Genomic DNA, 20916 nt, shown 5'->3' on the forward strand with positions numbered 1-20916 from the left:
TGGATAGTTCAGCTTCACTTCCAAACTCCCAGAGATGTTATTTAAACTTTTCAACAATCAGGGCAAGTAATTCCATGCTGAATGATTGATATAGTAATCATAAATTTGTACAATAAGACAGTATTGCATTACATTACAGTTGTTGACATTTAGAGTAAGTAAATGGAGAAGCAGCATAACAAAAATATTTTATTACACTGCACTGTTTCTTCCACAAATTTTAAATTTTGATGGCAAGATTATAGCTAAAGTAAGCATTAAGTTCATTGGGACATCCTTTTTAAGGTTTTTTTTGTTGTTGTTGTTTTGTTTCGTTTTTTGTTTTTTGCTTTCCTTTATAATAGGAAATCCAGGTTATAAAATCAATGATCTCAGCCAAATTTTGAAATCACAAATTATTGGAATTTTTGTAAGATGAATGGAATTATGTTGTTTCTGTAAAGTTATATCTCACTGCAGATTTCAATAGTTGATGCCCTGGAATCAGTCTAGGACAAGAAAAATAACAGGTTATCAAAATCAGATGGTTATGTTCTAGGAGTCTGAGTTGCCAAGCAATATAGATGCACAAAATCAAAGTTATTGAATTTAATAGTTAGTTCCAATCCTATTCCAAGCTAACTCAGACTCCTGTTATCATTTTGAATCCATGTATAATACCTACACATGGTTACATCCATGAATTAGTTTACAAACCTTCCACTATTGGTTTTACATCATTTCTGAAACTGCAAAACTACTCAAACTCCAATCACAGAAATTGGTTAGAATGTTTTTAAATAAAGCACCTCAAATACATGTCTAAGACAGTGACTAGTACATAAAAGACTCTCACGAAATGGTACTTTCATTTTTATTCTCCTCTATTTTTCAAGTGTATAGTCTTCACAATATTTTAATGGAAGAAGTAGTCTAAGCTAGACTTGATTTTGGTAGTATTTCTTTTACATGGCAGCTATCAAAATTGATTCTAAAATGGTTATACTTATTGTTTTTCTAGTTGTACCAAGCAGATGTTATCTGTATGCTCTGAAATGTGTTAATTGAAGGTAAACTGTAGAATGATCTTTTAAATTTCATGTTTTTCCCTTTTTCTGCAATATATGCCCTCCAGAATACTTAAAAAAATTATACCAAAGAAGAGCATCATATTTCCAAGGTATAAATGGTTTTGTGAAACAGATACATTTCTCTTTTTTTAAGATTTTATTTATTTATTAGAGAGAGCGAGTGCAAGGGGCAGAGGGAGAGGGAGAAGCAGACTCCCCACTGAGCAGGGAGCCCAATGTGGGGCTTAATCCCAGAACTCTGGGATCATGACCTGAGCCGAGGGCAGACACTTAACCAACTGAGCCACCGGGGTGCCCCAAAACAGATATATTTTTAATGAATGTTCCATCATTTTTCAGAACATCTGAGTCAAAATAATTATACAAAATTTGATTGCTGTTGAAAACATGAAATTTCTGATAAATCTCCTTATATATTATAGCCTACTACAACCATTTCATTTTTTTCCTTTCATTTTCTATTTAGGCGAGCAATGAGCTAAATGTAAATATCACCGCAAAGTCTCCTTTTGAAAATGTATTTCACACTTTGTTCAAAATCAGTTGGAACATTTTTGCCTTCTGCTAACAATAGTATTTTATTTCATTGTCAGAATTTCCTTAAGGAACAATTTTTGTTGTGTTGGTTGACACTTTTCCCCATTTTGTGTGATCTTTCTTTAAAAAGAAGGCACCTTCTATATTGAAAGTTTTAAATACATGTATTCTTCTTTAGTGCTCACTTACCTTAGCATTCTTCAACATCAGTAAATATAAGATGCCTCTCCTGGCATTAATCAGAAATTGAAGAATATGTAGAAAGGGTGAAGAATATTACAAATGTAGCACAAAATATAAGAATCAAATTATTTTTAATATCACATTAATTTGCCTAAGTTCAACAATTCATGTCCAGCAGATATTTAGTAATTTAGTAATGTGAACCAATGACAGAAAATATATAATTTATCTATTTTTTAAGATGTGAAAAAATAAAATAAGTCATCTGAAAATTAATTGACTGTAAAATGGTCCTTTCACCTAATAAAAACCTAGTGATAACTAAGAACTTATTCTAATTAGCATTTACTTTTCATATTTTGCCTATCTCATGAAGTTATTTGTCCTGTGTTTAGGAAAAGATCTCTTAGCTAAATAAAAGAAAATGTCATTGTGGAAAAAGTTATTAATTTATTTGACATTTTAAGAATTACAAAATATCAAAAAATAAAAATAAAAAGAGGAGAATGTTTGGAAAATATTTCAATTTTCTCTTCATTTACACCTTGCTTACTGTACATTCATATTCTCAAGTAAAATAAATCTAGCCCATAAAACATCTCCATGCCTTCAAAAACTGTTGAAACCAGAATTTACTCTTTTAACAAACTTCATGAGCCAATCTAGCACAAATGATAATCTGCTAATGTAATTCACAAGCCACACCCCCTTTATATACATTTTAAAGTGAGCCACAAATTTAGTCCAAGGAAAAGTGTTATTAAAATACAACACACACACACACACACACACACACACACATACACAAAGTACTCAATACACAGAAATTTTTATTCATAAAGGATAATTTCCTGTTGAGAAATGTTTATAATAAATAGACTAATAGCAGTAAAAATTAGAAAATTATAGCACCTTAATGAATGATTACATATAAACAGAAACAAACCTTGAGGAGATGTTAGGCATCTAACACCTTTTACCTTGTAACTCATTCAAAGCATAACAGAACTCTGTATACAGAGAATAGGGTTCTATTTTACTATCTGCAATAGCATAATTGTGGACATATTGTAACAAAAATGCACCCACAACTGGAGTTTTTATCTTCCACTGTGTGATTAAGAATGGTTAAGGTTACTGTATAATTTAAATATGCATATTCTTGAATGACCTCAATTCTTAAAACCATTTCTTAAATTATGGTAAATTATTATTTTCATAGTTATTTTGAATTCTGATAGATTTTTTTTATTATTTCTAACTTTGGTGAAAAGATACCCAGTTTGACTTTAACATTACAATCATTTTATTAAGTCTGAATAGGTTTTCAAAAGTCTTTATTCACTGAAACTGAGATGAAGATTTTTTTTTAAAGATTTTATTTATTTATTTGAGAGAGACAGCCAGCGAAAGAGGGAACACAAGCAGGGGGAGTGGGAGAGGAAGAAGCAGGCTTCCAGCCGAGGAGCCTGATGTGGGGCTTGATCCCATAACGCCGGGATCACGCCCTGAGCTGAAGGCAGACGCTTAACAACTGCACTACCCAGGCACCCCCTGAAGATCTTTTTTAAAAGTAACACAGACAAAACAATAAAATCAACATGTGATATAATTTCAAACAGAGAAAAGATGTAGATAAATTCTATTGCTTGACTTTATTAAATAAGTAACCATACTTAAATCATTTAATTTATTTACGAATTTCTAGATAAATTTGTAATCATTTCTCAACAGAATATAGATAAAAATCACTGTATAAGCTCTTGTTTTCATAAGTTTACTGGGTTTTAAATTATTATACATAGATTTCTTGGGTCTTAATATGCCCATATTTTCCTTCACTTCCATTAAAAAAACAAACATATTTCATTAGCCAAAAGTCATTATCTTTTAAAAATGTCTCCTGGAGGGCTTTCAATATCTTGCACAAATATGCAAATACTTAAATGGATGTCCCAAATAGAGATCTAATATATTTTTCATGTTCTGGCTTGAAGATGAGAATGAGTAACATGCCTTTATTTTTATTTTTTTTTTAGAGATTCTTTTTTTTTAAAGATTTTATTTATTTATTCGACAGAGATAGAGACAGCCAGCGAGAGAGGGAACACAAGCAGGGGGGAGTGGGAGAGGAAGAAGCAGGCTCATAGCGGAGGAGCTTGATGGGGGACTCGATCCCCTAACGCTGGGATCACGCCCTGAGCCAAAGGCAGACGCTTAACCGCTGTGCCATCCAGGCGCCCCATGCCTTTATTTTTCTAATCCCCTTCTTGTTACATTGTGTAAATAAAGATTTTTATGAACAGAATAATGGTGGGTTCCTAATCTAAAAATAACATTCTCTTTTCATTGTGGCAGTTTGGGAGTAGAGTAGGTAGGGAGGATATATTGATGCTATTTTATTTTCTTGAGCAGACACAGATTTTCCCAAGTGAAGCTGGGATTCTCAACACCATTAAGCATCAAGACCTTACCAGATTCTAAAAAGCTTTACTGTGATGTATCTGGCCCTGACTGTTTTGAATCTCATGCAAATAATGATCCTGAGGACAGTGCCAGGACCTTTGTTTTAGGGTTTTTCCAGTATATTCTCTAACAAGAAGTGTCATACTTCCATTTGCAAACAACATTGCCCCTATTATAGTCATCATTCGGCACCCAATTTTCCTACCATCAGCAGTCATTTTACCCTGATTTTCTACCAAATTTAAAATGAAACCATATATTTATTTTGATACTTCTACAGAATATAATCATTTTGATTGTTGAAGTCAATACAATAGATTCTGTAAAGTTCTACTTCAACTGAAAATAATTTTAAGAAATAAAAGTTAGAAAGCTCAGTTAGAAACTTGGATTACCTACCGGTCTAGTGTGTACAGACACAGGAGTTTTGAACGTTGTCACTGAATAGCTGCACTCAGAAACACTGTAAGGATCAGAACTGCTGGAGGAACACTTAGAGATGGAATCACAGGCCACAAAGGTGTTATCAAGTGGCAGTTCCTGGATGATGTGGTGCTTTGAATTCAGGGGAGTTTCAGGCTGGATCTGGAAGGCAGGCTGTGGAGAGACAGATTTGTAGTGCCTGGCCAAATCAGGGCTGTCAAGCTTGAAGGTAGTAGGTATAGTGCCCCACTTGTACTTGCCCATGGTTTGTTCTTCCAGCTCAATGGGAAGGTCTAATGTGACACTGTTTCCATCATTGTCAGCACCATCTGCCTTAGTTTCTTCAATAGTGACAAAGTTAAGCAGCAAGTTCTTAGGGGCATGCTTCTTCTTTTTCTTCTTCTTCTTCTTTTTCTTCTTCTTCTTCATCATCATCATTATCATCTGCCTGTTTTCTGTTTTTGGAGTAACCCATTCAGAATTAGCCTTGTTTTTCTGAGCAGCCTTAAGGTGTGGTGATTGGCAGCATCTTACTACAGCAGTAATGAAAATAACAAGGATGACAGTTACGGTGCCAGCAATAATAGCAGCCATGATCTTGACATAGTCACTGGTTGGTGAGGATGCATCAGTTGTCTCAATATTTGGGGTCACTGGTGTTTCAATGCTTTTGTGCACCAGTTCATGAATCCATGTAGCATTGGTCACTGATTCATTCACAAATAGATTAACAATAACAACATTGAAGAGAGATTCAGGTTGTCCTAAGTCCTTCGCTTTAACTATCAGTCTGTGTAAACCAAGGTCTGTAACAACACATTTCTCCTTTAGTGTGATGTTGCCTGTTGTTTGGTCAATAATAAACAGACCTTTTGTGTTTCCTTCTACAATGCTGTAACGAAGCTCTGCATTCATGCCAGTGTCATTGTCAACAGCAAGTACTGTAAAGACCACTGTGCCTGGATTAGTGGATGGTAGAACCAATTCATAGGAGTTGTTGGAAGAAGGGGCAATGAAAACTGGTTTGTTGTCATTGACATCAACCACATTTATGGTCACTTTGGCAGTTGAAGAATGTGATACCTTACCACCATCCTCAGCCTTTACATAGAAAGTATAAGATTCTTGTTTTTCTCTGTCAAATGAAATATTTGGTCGGATGACACCAGTCTGTGGATCAATGGTGAAGTCATCATTCACATCGAAAATGGAGAGAGTGACTGCAGAATTTTCTCCATAATCCGGATCAGTTACAGTGATTAGTCCTACTGTGCCATGTCTTGGAAGGTTTTCTGGGACATAGAAGTTGTACTCATTGTGAGTAAAAATTGGACTATTATCATTCTGATCAAGAATGGTCACTAAAACCGTGGCATTGGTCATTAAGGATGGCATCCCATTATCTTTTGCCAGAACTGTGAAGGAATATTTTTCCCGTTTTTCTCTATCTAGTTTCTTCACTGCAGTCAGAATGCCTGTATGCTGATCCAGGTTGAATTCAGATGGAGCATCAACACCTAGCAGATAATTGATCTCAGCATTGTGCCCACTGTCTGAATCCGTTGCACTTATTTTTGTCAACTTGGTGCCAGGAGAGTTATTCTCAGGAAGAGAAAGACTTATGAAAGGCTGGGTGAAAACAGGAGCATTGTCATTTTCATCTTTCACTTTGACAAGGAGCATGGATGATTGATTCAAAGGAGGTTTGCCAGCATCCGCAGCTAGTAATTTAATGGCATATTCTCTCGTGGACTCATAGTCAAGATATGCAGCAGTCTCCAGGAGGAACTGATTACTGAATACTGGCCTTAATCTGAAAGGGACTTCATGATCTGTGAAGCATGTCACCATGCCATTATTGTTAGCATCTTTATCTGTCACAGTTACAAGAGCAATTTTGGTGTTGAGTGGAGCATTTTCTGAAAGAACCACAGTGCCATTGATTGGATTAATAATGTATCTTATGTCAATTGATGGGGCATTATCATTGATATCTGTAACATTTACTAGAACCATTGCTCTTGCTGGCATCAATCCACCATCACTTGCCAAAACCAGTAACTTGTGGTTTGGTGATTCCTCCCTATCCAGTGGTTGTTTGATTGTGATAAGTCCAGTGGTAGTGTTAAGGTGAAATAGCCTTTTGGCGATGTTGGAGACTAGATTGCTGAAATAGAAGTGAATCTTGGCATTTTCACCTATGTCGGCATCTGTGGCATGGAGTTGTGTCACTGAAGTACCTACAGGAGCATTTTCTGGTATATTGACTTCAATCCCATCCTCCTTGAAGACTGGGCTGTTGTCATTTGTATCAGCAACACTTATTTGCAAAATAGCGGTACTGGATCTTTGAGGAAAGCCACCATCTTCAACCTTTACTTTCATTATATATGTATCCTTCTCTTCCCTATCTAACTCCTTTTGAACAATCAGCTGTGGCATCTTGTCTCCTTCTGGTGTTTCAATGACATCAAGCCCAAAAGTACTTTGACCCTAGAAAATATATAATGAAACATATTTTAACTTATGTAATGAGGCCAGTGTTCAAACTATTGAAGCCACATGACATAGGATCAGCTAAGAAATAGATGTCAGAAGACTTAAATTCTAAGTCCCAAATCTGTCTGTAACTAGTACTGTGACCACAAGTAAGTTGCTTAACATCTTCATGCATTTGTAAAATTAGAGAGTTGTGCTATAAGAGGGTCTGAGAGCTTTTCAGTTCATGGCATTTTATGGCAATTAGTGTAACTCACGTACATAAAGTATTAAAGTCTACAAAAGGAAAAAGTATAAAGAGTTGTCAGTGTCTCACATGATGAATTAAGTTATGAGTGAATGAACTGAGGCAAGATGGCAGGAGAGTAGGGGACCTCATTTCATCTAGACCCTTGAATTTAGCTAGATAACTATCAAACTATTCTGAACACCCGTGAACTCAGTCTGAGATGTAAGAAAAAAAAATTGGAACTCTACAAGTAGAAAATCCACTGCTTTTTTGCAAGGTAGGAGGTGTGAAGACATGAATCTGAGGGGAGATATCGAGAGATAAATGGAGGGGGGAAGGAGCCTCCATAAGTTGGCTACCAGAAAGTGATATAGCCCTGGAGGGCAAACTCAGAACCCTTAGAAATCTGCTCCAATGAGAGATATCCCTGTCTGAAAGTGGCTCAGGGGATGAAAAGGGTAGAATTCTACATGGCTCAGTGTGGTCTCAGGATCCCAGGACTCACAGAACTAACAAAGGTGCCTGAACTGGTAGAGTGCCCAAGCAGTGGAGTGGTTATGGTCAGTGAGCATGAGAGGGGACTCTCAGCTTAGGTGACCATAAACTGCCAGCCAGCTGTCTGGGTGACCTCTCTCCACCTGGACACCCAGCAGCAGACTGGAATGGGTGGACCATCTGTCATCCCCCAGGAGAGGCAGAATGGGTGTACCCATGATCTGGCAAAAGCTCTCAGGTTGGTGGCCCCATAAAGGACAGTAAGGATACATTCAGCCATTCCTCAGGAGTGGCAGAGTGGGTACACGCATGAGTCTGCAATCACTCTCAGGGTCAGAGCAATGCAAAGGGCTGTAATGTGGGACCCTCGGACTCCCCCCAGGAGGATTGCTGTGAGCATACATCATGGGAGTATGTGGAGTTTGACACACACAATAGTGAAGACCGTTTGTCCTAGAGGGTTTACTGAAGAGGGGGGACAGCAATCTTTCATCTCTGAGGCTGGAGATCAGGGCAGAGACATTTTTATATTGATCCCCTAAGGAGGTATGGAAAGCCTTCAGGGAACAAAAGCCACACAGAGGACCAGCTTACACCGAGCCCAGCCCCCTGGCAAGGGGCGGTGCAACTCCACCCAGGCAAAGACACCAAGAAGCAACACAGCAGGCCCCTCACCCAGAAGACCAACTGGAAGAACAGGTGTACAACTAGTTTACAGATCCCACAAGAATGTAAAACTCCAGTGCTAGGGGAAAATAGTATATAGAACTTGAGGTTTTTTCTCATGATTCATTTATCTTTCAGGCTAAAATTTTCCTTTTCTCTTTTTTCTTTTTTCCCATTTCAACTAGTTTCTTATTTTATCAACTTTTTGTTTTTAAGTCACTTTTTAACTTTGATTTTTTTTACATCTACATTTTATAGATATATGCTCCATTTTTAGCCTTTTTTCACTCAATTCAATTTTATTTGTACATATATATATATTTGCAGTTTTGGGATTCGGTGTCTCTAACACACTGACCAAAATTCACCCAGGAACAAGTGGATCACCCTGCTTTGTTCACCCTGTGAGATTATATTCTCTCTACCACCCCCCTTTTTTTGTTTGTTTTTTTTTTGTTTTTGTTTGTTTTTCTGTTTTGGTTACTGACCTCCTTGGATTTGTCTAGTGTGTATTTTGCTTGGTTTGTGGTTCATAGTTTGATCCTGGGATCAAGGCCCACATCAGGCTCATCCACTGGGAGCCTGCTTCTTCCTCTCCTGCTCCCCCTGCCTGTGTTCCCTCTCTCACTGGCTGTCTCTCTCTCTGTCAAATAAATAAATAAAATCTTAAAAAAAAAAAAAGAAAGCGGGGCGCCTGGGTGGCACAGTGGTTAAGCATCTGCCTTTGGCTCAGGGCATGATCCCGGCATTATGGGATCAAGCCCCACATCAGGCTCTTCTGCTATGAGCCTGCTTCTTCCTCTCCCACTCCCCCTGCTTGTGTTCTCTCTCTCACTGGCTGTCTCTATCTCTGTCAAATAAATAAATAAAATCTTAAAAAAAAAAAAGAAAGAAAGAACCAGAGGTAATGTTCCCTGTCACAGATCTAATTGATATAAGTAAGATGTCAGAGAAGGAATTCAAGATAACAATTATAAAGTTAATAGCTGGGTTTGAACAAAGCATAAAAGACACCAGAGAGACTCTAAGTGCAGAAATGAAATCTAATCATGCCAAACTTAAAAATGCAATAACTGAGAGGCAGTCAAAATCAGGTGCTCTAAAAGCTAGGGTGAATGAGACAGAAGAGAGAGTAAGTGATCTAGAAGATAGGCTGATGAAAAGGAAGGAAGTTGAGGAAAAGACAGATAAACAACTAAGAGCCCATGAAGAAATGCTTTGAGAAATTAATGATGCCAGGAAACGTACTGTCAGAATTACTGTGGTACCTGAGGGTGAAGAGATAGAGAGAAAGAGAAAGGGCCAGAAGGTATATTTGAGCAAATCATGGCTGAGAACTTCCCTAATCTGGGGAAAGAAACAAGCATTCAAGTCCAAGAGGTAGAGAGGAGGCCTCCCAAAATCAATAAAAATAGATCAACACCCTGACATATAATAGTGAAGCTTACAAATTTTAGAGAAAAAGAGAAAATCCTGAAAGTAACTTCAGACAAGAGGTTCCTTGCCTACAGAGGGAAGGATATCAGACTAACATGAGACCTAGCCACAGAAACCTGGTAAGCCAGAAAGGGCTGACATGATGTATTCAGGGTACTAAATGAGAAGAACATGAAGCCAAGAATACTTTATCCAGTAAGGCTGTAATTCAGAATGGAAAGAGAGATAAAGAGCCTGTAGTACAGACATAAACTGAAAGAATATGTGACCACTAAGCCAGCCCAGCAAGAAATATTAAGGGGGATCCTTTAAGCAAAGGGATAGCCCAAGAGTAGCATAGACCAAAGAGAAACAGAGACAATCTACAGAAAGAAGAACATTACAGGCAATACAATAGCACTAAATTCATATCTTCCAATAGTTACTCTGAATGTAAATGGGCCGAATGCTCCCATTAAAAGACACAGGGTATCAGATTGGATTTAAAAAAGCAAGACTCATCATTAAGTTGTCTACAAGAGACTCATTTTATACCTAGACACTTCCAGACTGAAAGTGAGGGACTGGAGAACAATTTAACACACTAATGGACCTCAAAAGAAAGCTGAGATAGAAAACTTCATATCAGACAAACCAGATTTTTAACCCAAAGACTGGAGTAAGAGATGGAGAGGGACACTATATCATACTTAAAGGGTGTATCCAACAAGAAGATCTAACAACTGTAAATATTTATGCCCCCAGCATTGGAGCAGCCAATTATATCAACCAATTAATAACCAAAGTAAAGAAACACATTAATAATAATACATTCATAGGAGGGGACTTCAACACCCCACTCACAGCAATGCACAGATCATCTAAGCAGAAGATCAACAAGGAAACAAGGGCTTTCAATGACACACTGGACCAGATGGACTTCAAGATATATACAGAACATTCCCTCTTTAAACAACAGAATACTCATTCTTCTCCAGTGCATATGGAGCTTTCTCCAGAATAGACCACATACTGGGTCACAAATCAGGTCTCAACCAGTACCAAAAGATTGGGATTATTCCCTGCATATGTTCAGACAACAATGCTTTGAAGCTGGAACTCAACCACAAGGAAAAATTTGGAAGGAACACAAACACTCATAAATTAAAAAGCATCCTGTTAAAGAATGAATTGGTCAACCAGGAAATTAAAGAGGAACTTAAACAATTCATGCAAAAACAATACAAATGACAACACATTGGTTCAGAACCTATAGGATATGGTAAAAACAGTCCTTAGAAGGAAGTATGTAGCCAACCAAGCCACTCTCAAAAAATTAGAAAGAATCCCAAATGCATAAGCTAACCTTACACATAAAGGAGCTGGAGAAAGAACAGCAAATAAATCCTAAAACAATCAGGAGAAAAGAAATAATAAAGATTAGAGCAGAAATCCATGAAATAGGTACCAGAAGAACAGTAGAACAGATCAATGAAACTAGAAATTAGTTTGATGAAAGAATTAAGAAGATAGATAAACCTTTGGCCACACTTATTCAAAAGCAAAGAGAAAGGACCCAAATTAATAAAATCATGAATGAAAGGGGAGAAATCATGACCAATACCAAGGAAATAGAGACAATTATTAGAACTTAATACCAGCAGCTATATGCCAACAAACTGGGCAACCTGGAAGAAATGGATGCATTCTTGGACACTTATAAACTACCAAAACTGAAACAGGAAAAAATAGACAATCTGAACAGACTAATAACCAACAAGAAAATTGAAACAGTAATCTAAAACCTCCCAAAAAACAGAAGTCCAGAACCAGACAGTTTCCCAGGGGAATTCTACCAAACATTCAAAGAAGAAATCATTCCTATTCTCCTAAAGCTGTTCCAAAAAATAAAAAAGGAAGGAAAACTTCCAAACTCCTTCTTTGAGGCCAGCATTACCCTGATCCCAAAACCAGACAAAGACCCCATCAAAAAGAAGAATTACAGACCATTATCCCTGAAGAACATGGATGCCAAAATACTCAACAAGATCCTAGCCAATAGAATTCAACAGTACATTAAAAGGATTATTCACACAACCAGGTGGGGTTTATTCCTGGGATACAAGGTGGTTCAACTTTCATAAATCAATGAATGTGATAGATCACATTATCAAAAGGAGACACAAGAACCATATGATCCTCTCAACTGTTGCAGGAAAAGCATTTGACAAAATACAACATTCTTTCCTGACTAAAACTCTTCAGAGGAGGAGTTAAGATGGTGGAAGAGTAGAGGTCCCCTTTTTCAGGTGGTCGCCGGAGTCGAGCTGGATAGGAACCACACCATCCTGAAAACCCATGGAATCAGCCTGAGATGTAGGAAGATACATCTGGATCTCTACAAATGAACATCTCCAGCGCTGAGTATTGAGGTACGAAGTGGAGTGCCGTGAATCAGCGCACAGATATCGGAAGATAAATGGAAGGGGGAGGGATCCTCTGCGCTCGGGCTCCGGGAAGCGTAGCCACCTGCACTGGGGAGTGGGCGGATTCGTGGACCGGCACCCGCGAGAGAGCAAACTGAGACTGTGAGCCTGGGAACGTGCACAACCAGACTGAAAACTGGAGCTTGGGAGTGCCCCCTAACCATACTGAAACAGGGAGCTCAAGAGTGCGCGTGGGGGCGGCTGGCAACTGGCAGTGTTAGAAGCACAAAGGACAGAGATGTGCGGGCCCTGGAAGTGAGGGCTGGGACGCCAGCTGTGGGGTGAACAACCAGGGACATTGCAGGGTTTTTAGCAGCACCAACAGAAACAGAGTTAAAGAGGCCAGGAGAGCTCAGTGGAGAGCGGACTGCGATCTCTCTGTTCTGAGACAGAGGCTGGGAGTCGACCACTGCTCCTCTGACTCTCAGAAGAGCCAAAGAAAACCACCAGGGAAAGCCGCCAGAGAACAAAAGCCCAGAAATAGGAGTTCACATTGTCCCAATTCCCATCCCCCCTCGCAGGGGACAGGGAGACTCTACCCAAACAGGGTTGCCTGAGTATCAGAGCGGCAGGCCCCTCCCCCTGAAGGCAGGCTGAAAAATCAAGAAGCCCACATCCTTAAGGTCCCTATAAAACAAGATAACACTGCCTGGGTCCTGGTCACTAATTTGGGCTCTGGGCAACCCTGCAACCTCTCTTCATCAGAATGACAAGAAGGAGAAATCCCCCCCAACAAAGAAAAGATAATGAGTCTGTGGCCTCTGCCACAGAACTGATGGATATGGATATAACCAAATTATCAGAAATGGAGTTCAGAGTAACAATGGTCATGTTGATGTGTAGACTTGAAGAAAATATTAAAGAAAATATTAATGAGAATATAAAATCTCTAAGGGCAGAAATGAGAGTGAATCTCACAGAAATTAAAAATGCTATGAATCAAATGCAGTCAAAACTAGATGCTCTGATGGCCAGGGTAAATGAGGCAGAAGAACGAATTAGTGAATTGGAGGATGGGATGGTAGAAGAGAAAGCTAAAACAGAAACTAGGCTCAAAAAAATCCGATCTCAAGAATGTAGGTTACGGAAGATTACTGACTCAGTGAAATGTTCCAATGTCAGAATCATTGGCATCCCCGAGGGGGTGGAGAATAACAGAGATCTAGAAGAGATATTTGAACAAATTGTAGCTGAAAACTTGCCTAATCTAGCAAAGGAAACAAGCATTCATGTTCAAGAGGCAAAGAGGACCCCTCCCAAAGTCAACATGACAACCTATGCCACGTCATGTCATACTGCAATTTGCAAATATTAGATCCAAGGATACAGTATTGAAAGTGGACAGGGCAAAGAAATTTCTCATGTACAAAGGTAAAAATATTTGGATTACGTCAGTTGTCTACACAGACCTGGAATGAGAGAAAGGCTTGGGGGAGCATTTTTAAAGCTCTTTCAGAGAAAAACATGCAGCCAAGGATCCTTTATCCAGCAAGGCTGTCATTCAGAATTAATGGAGAGATAAGGACTTTCCAGAATCGCCAGTCACTGACCAATATTGTAACCATGAAACCAGCCCTACAGGAGATATTAAGGGGGGTTCTATAAAAGTAAAAGGCCCCAGAGTGATCAATGGCCTAAATGCTCCCATAAAATAACACATGGTGGCAGATTGGATAAAAAGACATGATCCATCCATTTGCTGTCTACAAGAGACTCATTTTGAACCTAAAGATACATCCAGACTGAATGGAAAGGGATGGAAAACCATTTTTCATGCCAATGGAACTCAAAAGAAAGCTGGGGTAGCAATTCTCATGTCAGACAGGTTGGATTTTAAACTAAAGACTGTAGTTAGAGATACAGAAGGACACTATATTATTCTTAAAGGGTGTATCCAACAAGTGGATATGACACTTATAAATATCTATGCCCCAACAGGGGAGCAGCTAGATACACAAGCTAACTCTTAACCAGAATAAAGAGACATATAGATAAAAATACGTTAATAGTAGGGGACCTCAACACTCCACTATCAACAATAAATAGATAACCTAAGCAGAAAATCATCAAAGAAACAAGAGCTTTGAATGCCATACTAGACCAGATGGACCTCATAGATATATATAGAACACTACACCCCAGAACTAAATAATACTCCTTTTTTTTTGAATGCACGTGGAATGTTCTCCAGAATAAATCATGTGCTGGGTCACAAAACAGGTCTCAAACGATACCAAAAGATGGAAATTATTCCCTGCATATTCTCAGACCACAATGCTTTGAAATTGGTACTCAATCACAAGGAAAAATTTGGAAGAAACTCAAACACTTGGAAACTAAGAACCATCCTGCTCAAGAATGATTTGATTAACCAGGAAATCAAAAATCAATTTAAACAATTTATGGAGACCAGCAAAAATGAAAACACCATGGTCCAAAACAAATGGGACACTGCAAAGGCAGTCCTAAGGGGAAAATACATAGCCATCCAAGCCTCCCTCAAAGAATAGAAAAAATTAAAATGTAGTTTTTATATTCTCACCTCAAGAAGCTGGAAAGGCAACAGAAGAACAGGCCTAATCCATGCACGAGAAAGCAGTTGATCAAGATTAGAGCAGAGATCAATGAATTAGAAACCAGGAGCACAGTAGAGCAGATCAACAGAACTAGAAGCTGGTTCTATCAAAGAATAAATAAGATTGCTAATCCACTGGCAAGACTTATTCAAAAGAATAGAGAAAGGACCCTCATTAACAAAATTATGAATGAAAAGGGAGATGTCACAACCAACACCAATGAAATTGGAAGGATTGTTAGAAACTTTTATCAACAGCTTTATGCCAATAAATTAAACAATGTTGAAGAAATGAATGCCTTCCTGGAAACCTATAAACCACCAAGTCTGAAACAGGAAGAAATTGATTTTTTATGCAGACCAATTAATTATGAAGAGATTGAAGCAGTGATTAAAAACCTTCAGGAAAAAAAGAATGCCAGGGCCTGATGGATTCCTGGGGAATTCTACCAAACATTAAAAGAAGAAATAATACCTATTCTCCTGAAGCTGTTTCAAAAAATAGAAACAGAAGGAAAACTACCAAAGTCATTCTATGAGGCCAATGTAACCTTGATCCCCAAACCAGGCAAACATTCCATCAAAAAGGAGAATTACAGACCTATAATCCCTGATGAATATGGATGCCAAAATTCTCAACAAGATCCTAGCTAATAGGATCCAACCGTACATTAAACGGATTATCCATCATGACCAAGTGGGATTCATCCCTGGGATGCAAAAGTGGTTCCACATTCCCAAATCTATCAGTGTGATAGATTATATCAGCAAGAAAAGAGTCAAGAACCATATGAACCTCTCCACAGATGCCAAAAAAGCATTTGGCAAAATACAGCATCCTTTGCTGATTAAAACCCTTCAGAGTGTAGGGATAGAGGGCACATTCCTCAATTTCATAAAAACCAGGTATGAAAAGCTTACAGCAAATATCATTCTCAATGGGGAAAAGCTGGAAGCCTTTCCCTTAAGATCAGGGACACGACAAGGATGCCCACTCTCGCCATTATTATTGAACATAGTACTAGAAGTCCTTGCAACAGCAACCAGACAACAAAAAGAGATAAAAGGTATCCAAATTGGCAAAGAAGAAGTCAAACGGTCTCTCTTCACAGATGACATGATACTCTATATGGAAAACCCAAAAGAATCCACTCCCAAACTATTAGAAGTTATAGAGCAATTGAGGAATGTGACAGGATACAAAATCAATGCTCAGAAATCAGTTGCATTGCTATACATGAACAATGAGACTGAAGAAAGAGAAATTAGGGAATCCATTCCATTTACAATAGCACCAAAAATCATACGTCATCTCGGAATTAACTTACCAGAGAGATAAAGGGTCTATATTCTAGAAACTACAAATCACTCTTGAAAGACATTGAAGAAGACACAAAACGATGGAAAAATATTCCATGCTCATGGATCGGAAGAAGAAACATAGTTGAAATGTCTATGCTACCCAGAGCAATGTACATTTTCAATGCCATCCCGATCAAAATATCAATGACATTTTTCAAAGAACTGGAACAAACAGCCCTTAAATTTGTGTGGAACCAGAAAAGGCCCCGAATTGCCAAGGAATTGTTGAAAAGGAAAAACAAAGCTGGGGGCATCACATTGCCGGATTTCAAGCTATACTACAAAGATGTGATCACAAAGACAGCATGGTACTGGCACAAAAACAGACGCATAGACCAATGGAACAGAATGGAGAACCCAGAAATGGACTCTCAGCTCTTCCGGCACCTGATCTTTGACAAAGCAGGAAAAAACATCCAGTGGAAAAAAGACAATCTCTTCAATAAATGGTACTGGGAAAATTGGACAGCTACATGCAAAAGAATGAAACTTGACCACTCACTCACACCGTACACAAAGATAAACTCAAAATGGATGAAAGACCTCTATGTGAGACAGGAATCCATCAAAATCCTAGAGGAGAACATAGGCAGCAACCTCTACGACATCAGCCACAGCAGCCTTTTTCATGACACCTCTCCAAAGGCAAGAGAAACAAAAGAAAAAATGAACTTTTGAGACTTCATCAAGATAAAAAGCTTCTGTACAGCCAAGGAAACAGTCAAAAAAAAAAAAAAAACTAAGAGTCAGCCCACGGAATGGGAGAAGATATCTGAAAATGACACTATTGATAAAAGACTGGTATCCAAGATCCGCAAAGAACTTCTCAAACTCAATACACAAGAAACAAATCAAAAAATGGGAGGATATATGAACAGACACTCTTCCAATGAAGACATACAAATGGCTAACAGACACATGAAAAAATGTTCAGAATCATTAGCCATCATGGAATTTAAAATCAAAACCACACTAAGATACCACCTTGTGCCAGTTAGAATGGCAAAAATTGACAAGGCAGGAAACAACTATTGTTGGAGAGGATGTGGAGAAAGGGGATCCCTCCTACATTGTTGGTGGCAATGCAAGGTGTTACAGCCACTCTGGAAAACAGTGTGGAGGTCCCTTAAAAAGTTAAAAATTGAGCTACCCTATGACCCAGCCATTGCACTACTGGGTATTTACCTCAAAGATACAGACATAATTAAGAGAAGGGCCATATGCACCCAATGATCATAGCAGCTCTGTCCACAATAGCTAAATCGTGGAGGGAGCAGAGATGCCATTGAACAGATGACTGGATTAAGAAGCTGTGGTCCATTTATACAATGGAATATTACTCAGCTATCAGAAAGAACGATTTCTCAACATTTGCATCAACATGGATGGGACTGGCAGAGATAATGCTAAGCAAAATAAGTCAAGTAGAGAAAAACAATTATCATATGGTTTCACTCATTTATGGAATATAATATCTAGGAAGATCGATAGGAGAAGAAAGTGAAGAAGAAAGGGGGGTAAACAGAAGGGGGAATGAACCATGAGAGACTATGGGCTCTGGGAAACAAACTGAGGGCTTCAGAGGGGACGTGGAGGGAATGGGATAGGCTGGTGATGGGTATTAAGGAGGGCACATATTGCATGGTGCACTGGGTGTTATATACAAGAAATGAATCACGGAACTTTACACAAAAACTAGGTATGTACTGTATGGTGACTAACATAATATAATAAAAAATATTATTATATAAAAAAATTAAAAAATAAAAGTCTTCAAATTATAAAGATAGAGGGAACATAACTCAACATCACAAAAGCCATCTATGAAAAGCCCACCGTGAATATCATTCTCAATGTGGAAAAACTGAGAGCTTTTCCCTTAAGGTCAGGAACATGACAGGGATGCTCACTCTCTACACTTTTGTTCACCATAGTAGTAGAAGTTCTAGCCTCAGCAATCAGACAACAAAAAGAAATAAAAGGCATTCAAGTTGGCAAAGAAGTAGTCAAACTCTCACTCTTTGCAGATGACATGATATTTTATGTGGAAAACCAAAAAGACTTCACCCCAAAGTTGCTAGAACTCATACAGCAATTCAGCAATGTGTCAGGATAAAAAATCAATGCACAGAAATCAGTTGAATTTCTATGCAGTAGCAATGACACTGAAGAAAGAGAAATTAAGAAATCAATCCCATTTACAATTGCACCAAAAACTTTAAGATACCTAGAAATAAACCTAACCAAAGGGGTAAAGTATCCATACTTTAAAAACTATAGAACACTTATGAAATAAATTGAGGAAGACACAAAGAGATGGAAAATTATTCCATGTTCATGGATTGGAAGAATAAATATTGTGAAAATATCTATGCTACCCAGAGCAATCTACACATTCAATACAATCCCTAACAAAATACCATCAATACTTTTCACAGAGCTGGAACAAATAATCCTAAAATTTGTATGGAACAAGAAAAGACCCTGAATAACCATAGGAATGTTGAAGAAGAAAACCAAAGCTGAGGTCATCACAATGCCTGATTTCAAGCTACATTTGAAAGGTGTGATCATCAAGACAGCATATACTGGCACAAAAACAGACACATAGGCCAACAGAACAGAATAGAGAACCCAGAAATCAACCTTCAACTCTATTGTCAACTAATGTTTGACAAAGCCAGAAAGAATATCCAATGGAGAAAGAACAGTCTCTTCAATAAATGGTGCTGGGAAAATTGGACAGACACATGCAAAAGAATGAAACTGGACCATTCTCTTACCCCATACACAATGATAAACTCAAAATGGAAGAAAGACCTAAATATAGACAGGAATCCATCAAAATCCTAGAGGACAACAAAGGCAGCAACCTCTTCGACCTTCACCACAGCAACTTCTTGCAAGACACATCTCTAAAGGCAAGGGAAACAAAAGCAAAAATTAACTTTTGGGACTTCATCAAGATAAAATCTTCTGCACAGCACAGGAAACAGTCAACAAAACTAAAAGGCAACCTACTGAATAGGAGAAGATATTTGCAAATGATGTATGATATAAAGGGTGAGCATCCAAGATCTATAAAGAGCCTATCAAACTCAAAACCAAAATACCAAATAATCCAGTCAAGTATTGGGCAGAAGACATGAACAGACATTTCTCCAAAGAAGACATACAAATGGACAAGAGACACATGAAAAAATGCTCAACATCACCTGGCATCAGGGAAATACAAATTAAAACTCCAATGAGATACCACCTTACACCAGTTAGAATGGCTAAAATTAACAAGACAGGGAACAACAAATGTTGGTGAGGATGTGCAGAAAGGGCACCTTCCCATACTGTTGGTGGGAATGCAAGCTGGTACAACCAGTCTGGAAAACAGTATGCATGGTCCTCAAGAAGTTAAATATAGAGTTACCCTATGACCCAGCAATTGCACTACTAGATATTTACCCCAAAGATACAGATGTAGTGAAACGAAGGGGCACCTGCACCCCAATGTTCATAGCAGCAATGTCCACAATACCCAAACTGTAGAAGGAGCTGAGATGTACTTCAACAGATGAATGGATAAAGAATATGTGGTTTATATATACAATGGAATATCACTGCCATCAGAAAGGATGGATACTTATCATTTACATTGATGTGTATGGAACTGGTAGGGGATTATGCTAAGTGAAATATGTCAGTAAGGGAAAGACAATTATCATATGGTTTCATTCATGTGTGGAATATAAGAAATAATTCAGAGGATCATAGGGGAAGGGAGGGAAAACTGAATGGGAAGAAATCAGGGAGGAAGACTCTTGACTCTAGGAAACAAACAAGGTTGCAAAAGGGTAGGTGGGTAGAGGGATGGGGTAACTGAGTGGTGGCATTAAGGAGGGCACACGATGGGAGGAGCACTAGGTGATATACACTACTGATTAATCATTGAACATTGCATCTGAAACTAGTGACGTACTATATGTTGGCTAATTGAATTTAAATAAAAAATAATCATGGTTACTCCAAATGAATTAAAATATTTTACTGTAGAGTTCAGTTGTCTACGATGCTTTTTCACCTCCCAAAATAATGACCAAGTATAAAATATCCATCCAAGACAAGAGCATACATCTGAAAATACATCTAAAACCTCTGGTAGAGGGAGAAAATACACAAACTCTGATAAGAAAAATACACAGAATTTCCTTTTATTTTCCCTTGTAGAGGCAGGTGTTAAAAATTCAATTTTCTTGGAAATTAACAACACAATGTTATTTAATAACTTTATTATTATTTTTTTTAATGAGTAAGCATAATTGGACTGAAAATCACATGTCAAAATGTCAAATTGGAAAACATAGCTTGGAACAGCACTGATTTTCTCTTCATGTCTATGGAGTCAGAGTATAGGAATTTCTAAAAATGTCTTCTCTGGTTCTGGCTTCCTCCTAAGCCTCCAAGGGGGAAGATCAATTAATGTAAAATTGTAAAGTATTTAACATGCATTCACTA

At 38.1% G+C, this 20916-nt stretch overlaps 1 protein-coding gene across 1 annotated transcript in view; it reads right to left on the reverse strand.

Annotated features, from left to right (window-relative positions):
- The window catches only part of PCDH11X (protocadherin 11 X-linked), a 652803-nt gene that overhangs the window by 562553 nt on the left and 69334 nt on the right, over window positions 1–20916 (reverse strand). The window contains 1 exon segment of the mRNA XM_008700634.2: window positions 4656–7172. Within this exon segment, the coding sequence (XP_008698856.1) occupies window positions 4656–7172 (2517 nt within the window).

This window comes from Ursus maritimus, assembly GCF_017311325.1.
Source record: "Ursus maritimus isolate PB19 chromosome X unlocalized genomic scaffold, ASM1731132v1 scaffold_X1, whole genome shotgun sequence".
Lineage (NCBI taxonomy): Eukaryota > Metazoa > Chordata > Mammalia > Carnivora > Ursidae > Ursus > Ursus maritimus.